This window comes from Ciconia boyciana, chromosome 1 (genome assembly GCF_034638445.1).
Source record: "Ciconia boyciana chromosome 1, ASM3463844v1, whole genome shotgun sequence".
In the NCBI taxonomy this organism is placed as follows: domain Eukaryota; kingdom Metazoa; phylum Chordata; class Aves; order Ciconiiformes; family Ciconiidae; genus Ciconia; species Ciconia boyciana.
Window position 1 is genome coordinate 101,519,623 of NC_132934.1, and position 16,424 is coordinate 101,536,046.

Below are 16,424 nucleotides of genomic sequence, written 5' to 3' on the forward strand. Positions count from 1 at the left end.
TCCCATGTTCTTTTCAGGCACAACTTTTTCCTTCAATTCTCTGCATGGAAAGCCAGTACTTATCCCTATGTGTTTTGCTCAACAACAAAAGATTTGTATAGAATATTTTACCCAGGGGTCCTGTTGTGTACTTAATATCCAAATGGGTTGCATGCTAAGTCTGCCACAATCTTCCTTTATTCAGGAGTGAGCTAAGATACACTGGTTAGGTATGTGTAAGTGCAGAACCCTTCATTTTTTAGAGAACTATCCTTTGAGTAAAAGGATAAGTAGAAAGGGGAGGGAACTTTCTAGTTTAGGATACAAATGCAGCAAAATTTGTAAGGGCAGATGGTCTCTTCCATTCCTTAAACTGCTGAGTAAGGGTGTGGACCTAAGTAACCAGTGTCCCTACCTTTTCCTTTAAATGAAGTAAAATTACAATAAAAAGAATCTTGAGTTGTGCAAGATGTTAAAACAGACATCCTAGATTACCAAACTGCTGCTGGGATCAGTTCCTGAATAACTGTTATCTGAGATTAAGAACCCACTATTAATTCATCAATCAGTGTGACAACTTGTGGGAAAAGTATCTTTCACTACATGTGTAGTTATCTAGATATCAGCTTATTACGAAATAGATATTTTCAACTGCTTGATATAACTACCCCTATTAATTGGAAAAGCTTCTTACAGTAAAGTTTGACATACAAATAAAATATTTTAATGAATTCTTCAAGCACAAATAGGGCTGCTGCTAAACAGTGAGAATCTGCATGGCCTTGCTTCTGCGCAAATGGCACAATGGAGGTTGCCAATGTGGGAGATGAAAGGCTCAAGTGACATGGTGGAGAAGAGCCTGCAGTGCAGGTCTTCACACGGGAAAAGATACACTATTCCTGGCTCTGGTGCAATGCCATGACTGCTCTCTGCTGCCCATAGATAGCACCTGGGACTGGAAGCCAAAGAGGAGCCGTAGGGTTGACGTGGGAACATGCAGCTTTACGGTGCTGCGACAGAGGGCTGGGAGGTGACAACAGGGTGAGATAGTATCTTCTCAGTCCTTTCTGTTCTGCATTCCACCTCTTAATCCAGTGTTGTGTATGGCTAATACTGGGCAAATCATGCCAATTGTCAATTTAACATCTCTTTTCTTTAAGCAGCACAATATGACCTCAATAAGGGTTTGCTTAAGAGACTGACTGTGGTTTAAAGATAAGTCAAGATTCAGAATTTGTTGAAATAACTGGTGTCTTCAGGGAACTTATGACTGCTTCCACCAGGCTGAAACTGGTCCACTGTGTTTACTTTTCTGTAGCATGCTATCACTAAGACATTTTCTTATCAGACAGTAATGTGTTTAAAAATAAAATATGTGAAATGCAGTCTCTCTTTTTGTAATGTTCATACAGCCTTTGGTGATATAGCCTACTAAATTGTAATAAATGTCTCTTGCTGGCTTTGTAAATCTGTAGTGTTTGGTTTAAAATAAGAATAACAAAAAGTGGGGAACACTGAAAACAGATTTCAGTATTATATATAGCTAGTACAAGATTTAAATTAGGTAATTTGTTCTTTATAGTGTTCTCTGTACAGCTGTTAAATATTAGTGAAGTTCTAAAATGAAACAGAAAGGTTGTAAAGTAGCTTGTAGAGATATGAAAACAGCTGAGATTTTATCTAACTAAAATCTCAGTGTGGTTTGTAGCCTAATCTCATATTTTGTACTTGAATGTGACAAGTAATCTTAAAATCTTCTCTCTACGAATCTTCAAATTCCATGTTGTTCTATTTTAGTGACATTTACTCCTCCTTTATGCTATATGTGAAAGTAAAATGTAACCTCTTATCCATGCTGCTGTTGATTACAATGTTGAAATAGAATTTTGAAGTCTTTCCTCCAAACTGTGTTTTTTCACATTTCTTCATAAGTCCTGGAACTCCAGTTGTAAGAATTAGCTTTATGCTGCTGCTGCTTCCATCAACATTATCAGAGATTTTCCTCATTTGAAAGGAACATAATCAAAAAATTTGGAAAGTAATGCAATGCATTGGGATGCCAAGAGGCTCGGTTTGAAGGAAGTCTGAACTGTCAGCTTGTCTAAACCAGACAGCTTCTGCCAGCTTTTGTGTATGTCAGGTTAGGTATTCTGGGGGGGAGCTACCACATTCTCGTGCAAACGTCACCAATGAGATGCTTCTGTTCATTTGTTTTTAAGGTTTAAGTGAAGAATGGTTTTGCACAACTAAAATGTTTATATACACTTTTCACTTAATTAATTAGGAGCTATAATATGAAATATACCCAAAAGAAAACTAGTGCATATTTGAGAAATTGTTTGGCTTTTTGTTGTCTGCACTGAATTTAACTATTGCTTAATATTTCCTGGCTGTTTTTATCAGAAGAAAAATGCAACACTTATGTAAAATTAAAAGCAGATTGTATTTCACCTGGGAAGAATGTGTCCTTGTTAGAGACTATCACAGACTGAGTTCTGTCAGACTTTTTAGTAAATTACCTTGACATTTTGGGGTGGTGGAATTCACCTCATTTGCACTCAATATCTGGGACTAGTAATTAAGAGCACATGCCAACAAACTCACAGCTGTATTTATAATCATACCTTATACAGTATGTCTCAGTGCGATGACTAGGTTGAAATGTTAGATGTTAACCTTTTTTGAAAATATTTTAGATGTATGATGATTAGACTACTACTTTTGCTAAACATTTTTGTAAATGCCTTTTAAATGTTTTTCTTGCCCAATGCATGAATTCTGATAAATTGGGAGCTGTCAGCAAGCTATCTGGGAGCACAATGGAAAGGCAAAGGCATGAAGCACACAAGGTCTGCTTTGAATGAACGAAAGCACTGTCTGTGTTTGATCAATCCATCTTGTTTTGTTCTTTTAAACCAGTTATTGAAGTGCTGAGACTTCACTTTCCTACAGAAGTAATAGATTTATATTAACTACACAGTTAGCAGCTAACTTCAGGGCTTTAATTTCTAAGTTCAAATTGACATTTTGATTCAAAGTGAATATATAAATATTTCTGAAGAGAATCTCATGGTAAGGGGAAGATATGTTGGATTTTTTTTTTTCTTAATATGTTTAAGAGGTAGTAGTATGTTGAGGTTTTTTGCTTTAATCTAGTTTACTCCAGTTCTGAAGACTGTTCTGTATTTTAAAAACTACATTGTCATCCTACCTACTACTCTTTTATTCTGGGTTTGGTGTGGTGGAAAGTTTTTTTGCTTGTTTTTTTGTTTTGTGTGTGTTTGGGGGTTTTGTTTGTTTGTTTGGGGGTTGGGTTTTTTCGGTTGGGTTTTTTTGGGGGGTTTGTTTTTTTTTTTTTTTTTGAGACCTCTCTGGTGTATATAGCACATCCTCCTTTTAATGTGGTTTGGTACACAAATAAATTTGCATTTCCATTTGTTTTTTTTCTTAAATCTACATTGTGGTTGTATTTGTCTATAACACAAATTTGTGTAATAATGCTTAAACTTATAGTACGTGTTTTATATGTGAAGAAAAAGGTGGTATGTCCTTGGCTTATGTAACAGATATGGTAGGCAAAATGAGGATCAGCGGCTGAGACTTACCTGCTTTGTTTTTAAAGAACCTCTTCTGGTGAGGTTTTAAGGCTTCGAGCTGTGTATTTTAATTTATTTTGTTTAAAATTAAAAAAATAATTTTAATTATTTTCTTTAATCCTTCATGGCTGTGGAATTTTGAATCAATTCAAGCTGTGTGGGTTCATGGTTGGCAAAAGGGAAGAGGCCTGGCCCACCAGAGCATGAAAGTCCCCTTTTCCTTTCCCAAAGCCACAATCTACTTGGGGTATTATATTGCTTGCTACAGAGTAGACTTTAATTGTAGTTCAAACCAGTTTGGGGACAATGGCATGAGAAGCCCTGTGCTTCATCATACAATTTTACATCATCATACAGTCCTTCATCTTACACTTTTGACCAAATCTGAATTTGTTCTGGTCTTGCCATGAATGCTGAAGTAGCTGCTTTGCCCTTTCTGAATGCGTACAAGTCATAGAGGCCAAAAGCCCTTGGCCATGTAAGAATCTCTTGAGTCAGCAGATTGTTTGTTTTTGGGATAGGACCTTGAGACGAGGTTATCATGCTTGCTGTGATGGGAAGAATCCCCAAAAGTGATGGCCTGTAAAGGCCTTTAGTTACCCTATTTTTTTGCATAGCTCCCAGGTGCACGCTGCATTGACCAGGAATCCCGGTCCCCTGATTGCATCTGGCAGCACTTGGAATTCCTTTTTCCACATGAATTCCAGCCACTGTTTAAAATCGAAGTTTTCAGGCTAATGGAGCCACAGGGTTTTTTGGTGGTTGTGTTTTTTTTTTTTCCGCCCTGCTTCCACCATGATGGATCAGTTCACTCCTAAAGAAGAAGGTGCACTTTTTTCCTCCACTCCCATGTTGTTGTGTGCTTTTGTTGTGTTGTTTTTACATAAAGATTATGTGAAAGGTCTTGGAGATGTGCATGTTCCCCCATTTCTATATTGTGACATTATTTGTTCTTAAAACTCAAAGTAAAGCCAGCTAGTTTTCTATGTGTTCACATGGGCCTTAAGAGTCATCTGATGTCTGGGAATTTTTCTGAAAATGAGAACCTAACTCTTAAGTAATATCTTCCTCTTTCACAGAAAAAGATGAACAGATAAAGTCTTTCTTCCCATAGTGTTTCTAAATGATTATATATATAGATTTTTATTGCTTAAAAATGGTAAACAGAACTTTTACTTCCTATATTTTCTCAATCCGGTAGGCCACAGGCCAACCATACCGTCTCTGTAATACTGAAGTAAGTAGGCACTATGAATATTCAGCTGCTAAAGTAGTCAAAATGCATCTTTAGGAGTGTAACTTTAATTTTAAAAAAATTGATACTGTGTGTATTAGAGCAGAAAAATTTGTGAGGTTGTTGTATCATGGGACTAACAGAATTTGATTTTATGTTTGAACAATGATGTGTAAGGTCTGTATCTTCTTTTTGTACTCAGAATTGCATATTGTGCATAATTTAAACATGTGCTTTGGCATGTTATGTGTGTACACCTGTATGTAGTTAATATAAAATTTTAAAATGCCATACAGTGAATTTAACCAAGGTAACTGCAAAATCTGAGAAAGTTGGGAAGAGTGAAAATACTCCATAAACTTTTCAACTTCTGCTTTCTCAGTTTTAAGCTTATGCATCTTTTCTGCAGGCAAATAATTTTAACTAAATATGTGTTCATCATAAATCTATTCTATGTATGCTAAACCATGAACATGAATAACGTATATTTTGATGTTTCTTATCATTAAAACACTGTAGTCTGGTGTTTTGAGTGATATTTGTGAACAGGTTTTTGGCTTATTTGGTATGTCAATGCCATAAGAGAACAGTACATCTAAAACCCATGCTAAAACTTCTGGCGGGACATAATATATTTGGATCCAGAACTATAACTAGTTCTGTGTTTTGATAAGAAAACATCTATATCTAATGCTATGTTGATATTAGGAGTACTTAGTGGAAAGTTGATTCAATTATATTGAAGCTATTTTGGGGATGGTGTGTCGTGGTTTAGCCCCAGCCAGCAACTAAGCACCACGCAGCCGCTCGCTCACTCCCCCCTGGTGGGATGGGGGAGAGAATCGGAAGAGCAAAAGTAAGAAAACTCGAGGGTTGAGATAAAGACAGTTTAATAGGGAAAGCAAAAGCCGCACACGCAAGCAAAGCAAGGAATTCCTTCACTACTTCCCATGGGCAGGCAGGTGTTCAGCCATCTCCAGGAAAGCAGGGCTCCATCACGCGTAATGGTTACTTGGGAAGACAAACGCCATCGCTCCAAATGTCCCCCCTTCCTTCTTCTTCCCCAGCTTTATATACTGAGCATGATGTCATGTGGTATGGAATAGCCCTTTGGTCAGTTTGGATCAACTCTCCTGGCTGTGTCCCCTCCCAGCTTCTTCTGCACCTGGCAGAGCATGGGAAGCTGAAAAGTCCTTGGCTAGTGCAGCAACAACTAAAACATCTCTGTATTATCAACACTGTTTTCAGCACAAATCCAAAACATAGCCCCATACCAGCCACTCTAAAGAAAATTAACTCTATCTCAGCTGAAACCAGGACATGGTGGTAATCCTTTAGAGCAGCAGATTACGTAATAAGTTAGGCATTTGATAAGCCTTTCATATGTAGCACATGGGTAATTTTCCAAAGATTCATGTTTTTTGAGAGCCTCTATGTGGGAATTTCCACCAGAATTTGAGAACATTTTTGCAAAGTTGACGTAATGTAAAACCTCAGAGGGGAGAAAAAAAAATTCCTCCTTCACCTCTGAACTGTAAGAAAGGGAATTATAAAGGCAACAACAATGGCATGATGCCTGTGACAGATTTTTTTTTTTTTTTTTTTTTTAAACAGAAATAAGTGTAATACAGACCCTATGGAGCCAAAAATGTAACATCTCTCTATATGCAGCTAAATGTTTCTAGGGCAATTGTGTAAACCAGGACAACCTACACCAAACACCTCAGAGCCACCAAATCAGAGTGGCTGCGTCCCAGCTGCTGACTGCTGCAGGTGCCTGGCCAGTGCCATGTGCCTGAGCTGTGGGAATTGCTTGGAGGACTGCCAGAGAGACAGCCCACCGGTATACCAAACAGGACTGTTCCAGCAATTTTTTTTCAGCATAGATGATTGAATGACATGCCCAGGAATGTTCTCAGACTTATTAAATTTGCTAATATAAACATGGCCAGTATTTCCCTCTTCTACTGAGCCATGCTGATTTTTCAATGTTTTTATTAATAGAAACTTATCATAGAGTTTCTGAAATAAAACTTGTACCATTCTGTAGTTGGTATCTGCTTTTAACTACTCTCTTTCCACTAAACTTTAAGTAAATAATTATTCTTAGTGAAGCCATAGGTGCATAGACGGGGGGGGGTGTATACATGGGCTCTGTGTATATGCATACGCATAATACATATTTTTCTTAGTTTTCAAACAATTTTATTTTCTTTTCAGTGGGATGCCATAACTGAAATGGATGAACACAATCGTCCCATTCATACTTACCAGGTATGTAATGTGATGGAACCAAACCAAAACAACTGGCTTCGAACAAACTGGATCTCCCGTGATGCCGCACAGAAAATTTATGTGGAAATGAAGTTTACCCTGAGGGACTGCAACAGTATTCCATGGGTACTGGGAACCTGCAAGGAAACTTTCAATCTTTACTACATGGAATCAGATGAGTCTCATGGAGTAAAATTCAAGCCAAACCAGTACACTAAAATTGATACTATTGCAGCTGATGAGAGCTTTACCCAGATGGACTTGGGTGACCGCATTCTTAAACTCAACACAGAGGTTCGTGAGGTTGGGCCAATAAACAAGAAAGGATTTTATCTTGCTTTTCAGGACATTGGAGCATGCATTGCTTTGGTCTCAGTCCGTGTTTATTACAAAAAGTGCCCTTTCACGGTCCGTAATTTGGCTATGTTTCCTGATACTATTCCAAGGGTTGATTCTTCCTCTTTGGTGGAAGTACGGGGCTCCTGTGTGAAGAGCGCTGAGGAACGTGATACTCCAAAATTGTATTGTGGAGCAGATGGGGATTGGCTTGTGCCTCTTGGACGATGCATCTGCAGTGTAGGATATGAGGAAGTGGATGGCTCCTGCCATGGTAAGAAAACATTTTTTTAATTTTTTTCCTTTTTTCAATTTTTTTTTTTAATTTAAAAAAAAAAGTCTTATGATGTTATATGCACAGCAAATAGCTTGTTGTATATTGGAAATATTGCATCACATTTTCAAGGAGTGCCTCTTGTCCAGAAATAAGGAAGGTTATTTGAAGTCATGATATTGTGGATTTCTAAGAAAACAGTTAGTTACTAAAGATGACCTTCATTTTGTCTAACTGTAGATGCCCACAACATACATGTGTATAGATCAGCTAGTCAGCTTGACTCCTTCTGTAGTTACTGGAGATAAGTGCATGCTTTGGAGCAGGATTCCTCTACATGTTTTAGATACCTATCGCAGGATGAGATGAGCAGTGACTGAAAAAAGGTGTCTCTTTTTCCTCCATATGCCTAAAAAGGGAATATAGGGAATTAACTCAGACTCAGATCTTTCCTGTAAGCACATAAAGACAGAAGAGATAAATTCACCTGAAGAGATAACGTCATTATCCATGCTTCTGTAAAACAAAGGGTTTTAAATGCGGCCATGAATAACATGCATGTTAATTGAGTAAAAAATCATTAGGCATCAAGTTCAATTAGTGACATTTGAAGCCCTATTCAGAGTTAATGCAAAAGGTTAAAATCAAAAGTGCTCAAAATACAATATATAAGTATACAATATATACTTATATACAATATACAATATATATATATACAATGTGTTTCATCACAATATATAAGTAATGCTATATATCTAGTACTGTTTTTTCACAGACACTAATGTACAAATGTAGTAAGACAGATTGTTTGTGAAGCAGGCGTCAGTACGTCAGTTAGTTGCTGAATGTTGTTTACCACCTTCTTGTATCTGAAGAATTGTCTCTCTGAGGATAGTTGTGCTTGGTGATTTCTCTTCAAGAATTTTGCAGAGACTGTACTCTGTGCTGGTATGTATAGAACAACATAGCACTGCACCTTGTCACTATGACAGTGAATTAAGGATGTTTTAAATCAAGGTTTCAACTTGGAGATGACTACAAAGGGAAATGTATTTTCTTCCCTTATCAGCCCCTCACTTTCATAGGTAGGACAGTGAACACATGCAGGAGCAAAAAGCATGTCTTCTGCACAATCCAAATGTTGTTGTGGTTCATAACCCTCTCTCTACCACTCTTGAAAGAGTGGTTGCATTTGTCTAACTTTGTGATAAATGGATTTCATGCGCAAATGGAAAAATTCCGATTACTTAAACTTTTGTGCTGTTTAGAACATTAATACATTGCTAAAGCTTTGCAAATGCAGTAGTATGCTTGAATAAAGCCCAGGACTTTTGGATTCAATTTGAGACTACTAACCATGGAGAATACGCACGTTGAGACTTATTTTCCACCTGCCAGGACTGCTGCATAGGTGACACTTAATCATAAAAAGCGTGCATCTTTTCATACTGCACAGTTTCTTAGTAGTTAGTTGTTTTGTTAGCTTCAGAAAGAGTTACTAAAGGATACATGTACTTTGTATGTTATCTTCTACTGTATGTAATAGTTTCACAATGTCTTGAGAATAAGGTATTTTTTCTGTAGTAATGATTGTAAAGAAAGCCTTAGTAGCCACTGAGATATCAGCCTGCTTTGGTTCGACATTTGCTTTGTAGCAAAAAGGAAGAGAAAGAGTCCATATCCATAAATTACACAAGTGACATTGCTATTGACCAAATATTTTGCTCAAGAGCTCCTCAGATTTGATGGTATTAGGCAAGCTGCACAACAACCTTGAATAATATAGAGCATTAAAAGCACACTATGCACACTATGCACACATTAAAAGCACACTATTGTAATCAGCAAATGAAATTCACTTTGTTGTCTGATCTTGGTGGCATTAATTATCAAAATATACTCATTGCAAAGATACAATTTTGACATTATACTTGCTTCGAGTAATGGCAATTTTCTACGTAAGGTCAAAAGATTTCTCTCTTAATGGGATAAGGATTTTCTTCAAGACATTAATGCTCAATGAATTTCTGTCCATTATGTGAGTGAGTCATACTCTAGAATTGTACACGAGTAATGTAACCAGCAACCAAAGGCCACAAAAGTAGTCAGGAAACTTTTCTGCTATGCATTGACTCCACTCATTTATTCAATTGGCAGTCCAGTCTGCTGCTGAACAGGTACCTCCTAAATGAAATGGAATACCCAAAGCCATGAGTGTTTCCATATTCTTATCTATTTGCCCCAAGTGTAACAAATTACTGTTTTAGAAAATTATTATCTAATAGAGCTTTCCTATGTGTTTTAAAATCATTTTATAGGAGTCTGATGTTGTCCATTTAGTCATCTTCAGCATATTTTAATATTAGTACTACTTTTTCTGACTGTTTTTCAAAGTTCTTTTTTCCTGCATTCCTTCATGAATGTCATGCCTAAGGCAAGCCCAAATGTGTAAGATACTTTTAGAACTAAAAAGCAACAATTTAATTTCACTAGTGCCCACTCTCCAGCTCTTGTGCTTAAACCACGCGTTAGAAGGGTTACTGTCAGGGTGGCCACCTTTCCCTTTGTGCCAAAGCTGCTGGTGGGGATACATGCTCGGGCAGCTGGGAATGCATTTTTACAATATGACTGTTTTGAGCATTGTGAACTGAACCTATGTTGATAGCAATCTATCAGACAGCCATAGCGTCCTATTTCGAGACTTTTGCTTCTTGGCTGAGGCACGAATCAGAAATTTAGAGTTTAAAAGATTTGTCACTTGTCAATACTTCCTGAACTAATTCTTTCTGTCGTGATTTAGCTTCAGTTGGCAACTAAGCACCACTCAGCTGCTTGCTCACCCTCCCCATCCCTCCCCCCCGGTGGGGAGAGAATCAGAAGAGCAAAAGCAAGAAAACTCGTGGGTTGAGATAAGACCAGTTTAATAATTGGGGGGGGGGGGGGGGGGGATTGTAATGAAAAGGAAACCAACGAGAGAGAAGAGAACACAACTCAGGAAAAAAACAAGTGATGCAACTGCTCACTACCCACTGACTGACACTCAGCCCGTCCCCGAGCAGTGATTACTGCCCCCTGCCCAACTCCCCCAGTTTCTATACTGAGCATGACATCATATGGTATGGAATAGCCCTTTGGCCGGTTTGGGTCAGCTGTCCCAGCTGTGCCCCCTCCCAGTTTCTTGTGCGCCCAGCAGAGCAGGGGAAGCTGAAAAGTCCTTGACCAGTGTAAACATTACTGAGCAACAACTAAACCATCAGTGTGTTATCAACATTATTCTCATCCTAAATCCAGAACACAGCACTATAGCAGCTACTGGAAAGAAAATTAACTCTATCCCAGCCAAAACCAGGACACTTTCATACCCATTAAATCGTAAAATACCTGACCATTACTAACTTTCTAAGGGAAAATTTGTAAAATTTACATTTAGCTTGTTTTCATAGAAGGGGGGGAGTAGGTGGTATAGGTGGGGGGAGAGGAGAAACTACTATATCTTAGTCTTCTAAGAAGACCTGAGATGTATTTACACAATCTTCATGTCTTCTAGGTCCCTCCCCCAAATCCCAACCCAAAGGCCTTTTTTCCCCTCCCATTCCACCACCAGAGTTACAAATCCGAGTCTTAGAAATATATGATGCCATTCTGTCATTGCTTCTCATAGATGTACTCTGTGACATGCTCAAAACTGATAACTATTTCTTTCTTCTGCATGAAAATAACTTTCAAAATAATAATTTTGTATTTTGAAATCTGTTCTGGCAAGTAGTGGGGTGGTGGGCAATACTTACTAATACTTGAATATTTTTTTCCTACTTGAAAATGGTGTCAAACTTTAAATTATACACCAGCACATGGCTTAGTGGGGAATAATAAATTCTTCATGGCCAATATGGCTTATCTGTCACAGAATTTAAAAAGTAAATTTGTGTTTTGATATTTGTGGAGATATACATTCTCTATTCAGAAAGTACTAAATGGCGTGAGGAATGATATTCTGTCTTTGTCATTGCTCATAGTTTCACAAAGCAGCACGAATGGGAATAAAAAAGTATTTGATCAGTTTTACCACTGCTGTTAAAATCATAGGGAAGCAAGTAAAGTAGATTTTGGCAGTTGGAAATAACCTAGCTGGCAACATTTCAGTTTTTTCAATATATGTTCATTTTATATGTGTATCTCTCTGTCCGTGAATCTATCAGTATTCCCTATCCATCGTATTTGCTTTTAAAAGCATCATTCCAGAGTGAGAAAGTGTCGGAGAAGAATTCACAACTGGATTAGAATATCCATACTTATTAAATGTATACCCCAATGTGTCTAGAACAGCTCAGAGACACACTGATAGAGAATTTTTCATTAATTTGGGGACTGTCTTCCTTTTCTGAAGTCAGTGGGGAAAAAGTGACATTGATTGCAAGAGGTTCACAGTTATTTGTGTATCACATACATTTCTTAATGGCATAACCTGAAAAAATACCATCTTCTCTGAATTGATTGTGTAAACAATCTATTGCTCTTTGATTTGAATCTACTTTCAAGATTTTTTCCTTAAAATCCTGAAATAGCAGCAGCATTCACACATTATTCTGTTTCTTTACGTGTTAATAAATGAGTTAGTACCAATAATTTGGCAATGCTACTCATAAATGGCTCTAATATGAAGTGCTTGCTTTGCTAAATCATTGGTACCAGCCCCATTCCCAAGTCATAGCATAGAAGGAGGCGGTGCTGCACAAGATTCTAATAAACATCAATTAAAAGTAGCAAGCTCAATGTCATATCTTCTCTGAACGTCAGTCCAAGACAAGAGTTGTGCTAAATTTAACAAATATGTAATATATGCAGGCCATATCAGAGCTTTGGGTGGCTCTTTTACACAGAAAGAAACAATCATGACAAGGAACACTATATAAACTTAATTACAACAGTTCAGTTCTTTTTAGGTATAATATAGTAATAATTGGGTGGCTGTTAACTGAAGTCTGATTCTTTAATGATTTACCAAAAATTATGTGAATTACTCAAGGTTAGCAATAAATTGCAGGGGAAAATTCAATTATATATAGCAAATACTAATTATTGTAGTAATTACAGAATTTATTTTAGAGTCTTAACCAATCAAACACAACACAGAAGTGTATTTTAATTGTAAAAAGTTGATTGTTCTTGAGGAATATTCTCAGGAACAATACAAATACAATTAGAAGTGGGAATGTAAAGTTCAAATTCTTTGAACTTGAGTTGACTGAACAACACTTCCTAGGGATACTAATGCCTGAACGCATTGAGCATTTGTTTAATTGAACAACCACTTCTTTCTGTTATTCTTTACTCAAATTTGTGGTAATGTTTCGGTGTTAGGATTTCTACCTTGGCAGCCTATCTTCAGCCATTTCGTCTGATTCAATTTGAAAATATTTTCATTTTGCAAATGTGAACTAACCCTGTCCTCATATGTGTACCTATAGCGTGTCTTTGTTACTGGGAAACGAAGAAGTTAATGATGCAGTCATGCTTTAGTTACCTGTCTGCTGGCATGAAAACAGGAAAAGGAAAAAAAATACGTACATTGGAATGGCAAGTTTCCTGATAGTTACAGAGATACAATATTGTGTAAGGGTCCTTTTGGTTTTTCTCCCAGGTATTTATTTACTCATGAGATCTACTTGTCTTTGCTAGCCCATAGGCACTGAAGGAAGATCTGTAAAGGAAAAGCATGGAAAGATTTGGACTACAAAAAAAGGAGGAAAATATGATTAAAGTTTAATTTGGAAGACTGCAAATTATCTTTTTAAGAGAAAATGTTTCCATCACAGAGAGTCCCTCCTGCAGCAGAGCTGGGACAGTTCTCTTGCACTAGAGTAGTTCCCTACGACAAAGGGTGCAATTCCCTGCCAACTCTGTTGGATAGCCAGAGATGGGAATTTGTCAGCGAGGCTGAATGAGTAGAGGACTGAGAAGATCCACTGACTGTTCTTTCTCTATTATGAAATAGGACAGGTGCAGAAGGTCCTGGGACTTCCTGCAGCTACATGGCTGCATTAACTGATATGATCTGTTTCCTAGACCACTGCAGGTGATTTTCTTGCAGATGCAACTTGCTGCAATGCCCTTAAGTACCCTTTTTCCTTTCAAAATATGGAGCACACAAGTAGGAAGAATGATAATACAATCTTACAGCTTTAAATAAAAAATAAATTCTAATTAAAGCCTCATTTCCCCCTGAAATTGAAGCCTTTTGATTTCCTCCTTTTTATTTCAGTTTCCTCCTTTCAACTGAAACCTCATAGTGAGCCTACCTCAACGACAGTCATTGCAGTGTGCACATGCAGTAATGTTGTGCAGAAAGCCAGTGTCAATTTGTGAAGGAGCAGGAGGGGAGGTAGGTGGGAGCATGCATAGAGGTAACACCAGAGGTGACATGAGGAAGGTTAGAAAGAGTGGTCAGGCATGGCGATATACTCGTCAGTATCAACTCTGTGGTTATTCTTCATTATCCTTTGTTTCCTCTGCACCATTACATGGCACGTTTTGTTTAGCAGGCATCCCTTGACGACATCCCAGAGAGCAGGGAAGATGGGAAGGCTACAAAATTCACTGAATTCTTCCCCCTTCTTGGGTGTCAGAGAGAGCAGCTGTATACCACAATCTTTTCTGTACTGATCTCCTCTGGAGAGGATTTAAATGTTTTTGTTGTTTTCTTTAATAGTATCTGTGACTTATTGTGCAATTCCAAAAAATTATTAAATAGTCGCATTATTTTTTAATGTAAACAGCCATATCATTTATTGGAATTTATAGCAAATTCCTAAATACGCAAGTGCTCTGGAAGGGGTTCACACCTTTTTACTGTGCTTAAGAAATGATCATTTATTTTACATAATTTATGTGAATTTGAAGAGCTTTAGATTTCAGTGTTTTCGATGGAAGTACTTAAGACCTTTGTGATTATTAGTGATATGTATTTTCCATTGAAAACCTACTCTTTAGTCTATGTACGGCTGCAGATCTGTGAACACTCACTGCGTACTTTAACTTGAATTCTGAATATGGATAAAATGGTGTGGAGGTTTGACATTTCCAAATTCAGTTTTTGGGTTGAACCACTAAATAGAGGGTTTTAGTGCAATCCAAGAACATGCATGAAAAAATTAGGAATTGTGGATAATCACAACTCTGTGGGTAACAGTATAGAAAAGCAATTGATAATGACTTGTTCAAAGCTTCTGAATATAATTAATCACAGATAACTGCTAACATACTGCAAAAATTGGACTTGATCTGAACTCAAGAACTGTATATATTAGAAAAAAGAATATTTACAGTAGATTAAAATTTAAGTGATTATCTGTTGGGAGGGAGATATTACCAACATTACTATGAATATTTTATGTTCATACATACTGTTTTTAATTGCTAAATGCCAAGTCATGTGCCAAGCTATTTCATGCTGTACCTCTTTCATTTGCACTGTCCTTATTCCACTTGCACATAAAGAACCCTCTTGCCCTTAAGGCTTGCAATTAGTGTGGATTAAAAATAACATTGTTGCCTAGCTGAAGTAGAGGGAAAAGGGTGTTGCAGTAGACCAGGTGAAAGGAGTGTGATATTATTTACTATCAGGAAGATGAATTTGTAGTGAGTTGGACCAGTCTGAAGAGATCTGACTTCACTGTTATTCAATCACTTTGCCTTTTCCTCAACGTTTTTAGGTTAGTTCGATGGCTTTTATATTTCTTTCAAATTATATGTTTGTGCCCTTTTTTATACACTGGGTACCAGGGTAGCTCCTGCAAAGCTTTCAGATATGCATGGGTTTTGTGTGTTTTTGGTTTTGGTTCTTTTTAATCATAGCATTATGATACTTTCTTTTCAGTGTCTTAAAACTGAGGAGATTTCTTAAGTTTGTTACTGAAATGAATGTGGCTTTTTTTTTGTTTTGGTTTGTTTTTTTTACTGCAGCAAAATGTTAGGAATTAAATAAGTACCTAAGGCACCTGTTTTCAGTGATTGCCTGGGTTAGCAGCCAGAAAGTCTCAATGCCATATAACTTCATGTTGTTGCTCAGATCCAACCCTTTTTACTTAATCTACAGACACCTGCAGATTTGTTCAGCCAGATAAATTGTAACACAACAAACATGATAAAACAGCTGGAAAGGGGTGCTGCTTCAGAACTGAGGATTTAAAAAACAAGCAAAAAACCCTTTTCATTTGATTTTTTATGTAGCAAGGAAGGTACGCTGATACTAAATGAACACAAGTTGTTTGTACATTCTTGTCACATCATACTGACTTATCTTGCATTATTTTGAGCAAATACGGAACATTGCAATGGCCACCATAACCTGGTTTCCAGTATATTTAATTGTAAAAATTCAAATTACAGCCTTGATTTTTCTAACTGCATCCGAACAAAGTATGCATATGTAGGAAACTTCTTATTTCCAAACTGAATTAATCCTAGGAAGTTACTATTTTTCACTTTGATTCTGAAATGTGCATTAAAGTACAGTATTTGGTGTGAAACCTACTTTGATGGTGGAACAAGGAAGCCAGCTTAGGTTAAACAGCAAGTTTCAAACTGAAAAACTCTCACTGTTTTCTGTTTGTTCACATAGACCCGAGGTTTCAGAAGCAAAAGCACACTGATTACTCAGATATGTCTTGCCTCAGGTTTTGTGTTAGTGTATACTGTTGGATATTGATCCTACTGGCTATCCTTGATAAGC

At 37.2% G+C, this 16,424-nt stretch overlaps 1 protein-coding gene across 9 annotated transcripts in view; it reads left to right on the forward strand.

Moving 5' to 3' along the window:
• Positions 1-16,424, forward strand: part of EPHA6 (EPH receptor A6) — a 532,004-nt gene that overhangs the window by 128,400 nt on the left and 387,180 nt on the right. For all 9 annotated transcript variants that reach the window (XM_072885203.1, XM_072885210.1, XM_072885220.1 and 6 more), the window contains one exon: positions 7,030-7,693. In XM_072885203.1, coding sequence (XP_072741304.1) covers positions 7,030-7,693 — 664 coding nt within the window. The remainder of the gene's footprint in view (positions 1-7,029; positions 7,694-16,424) is intronic.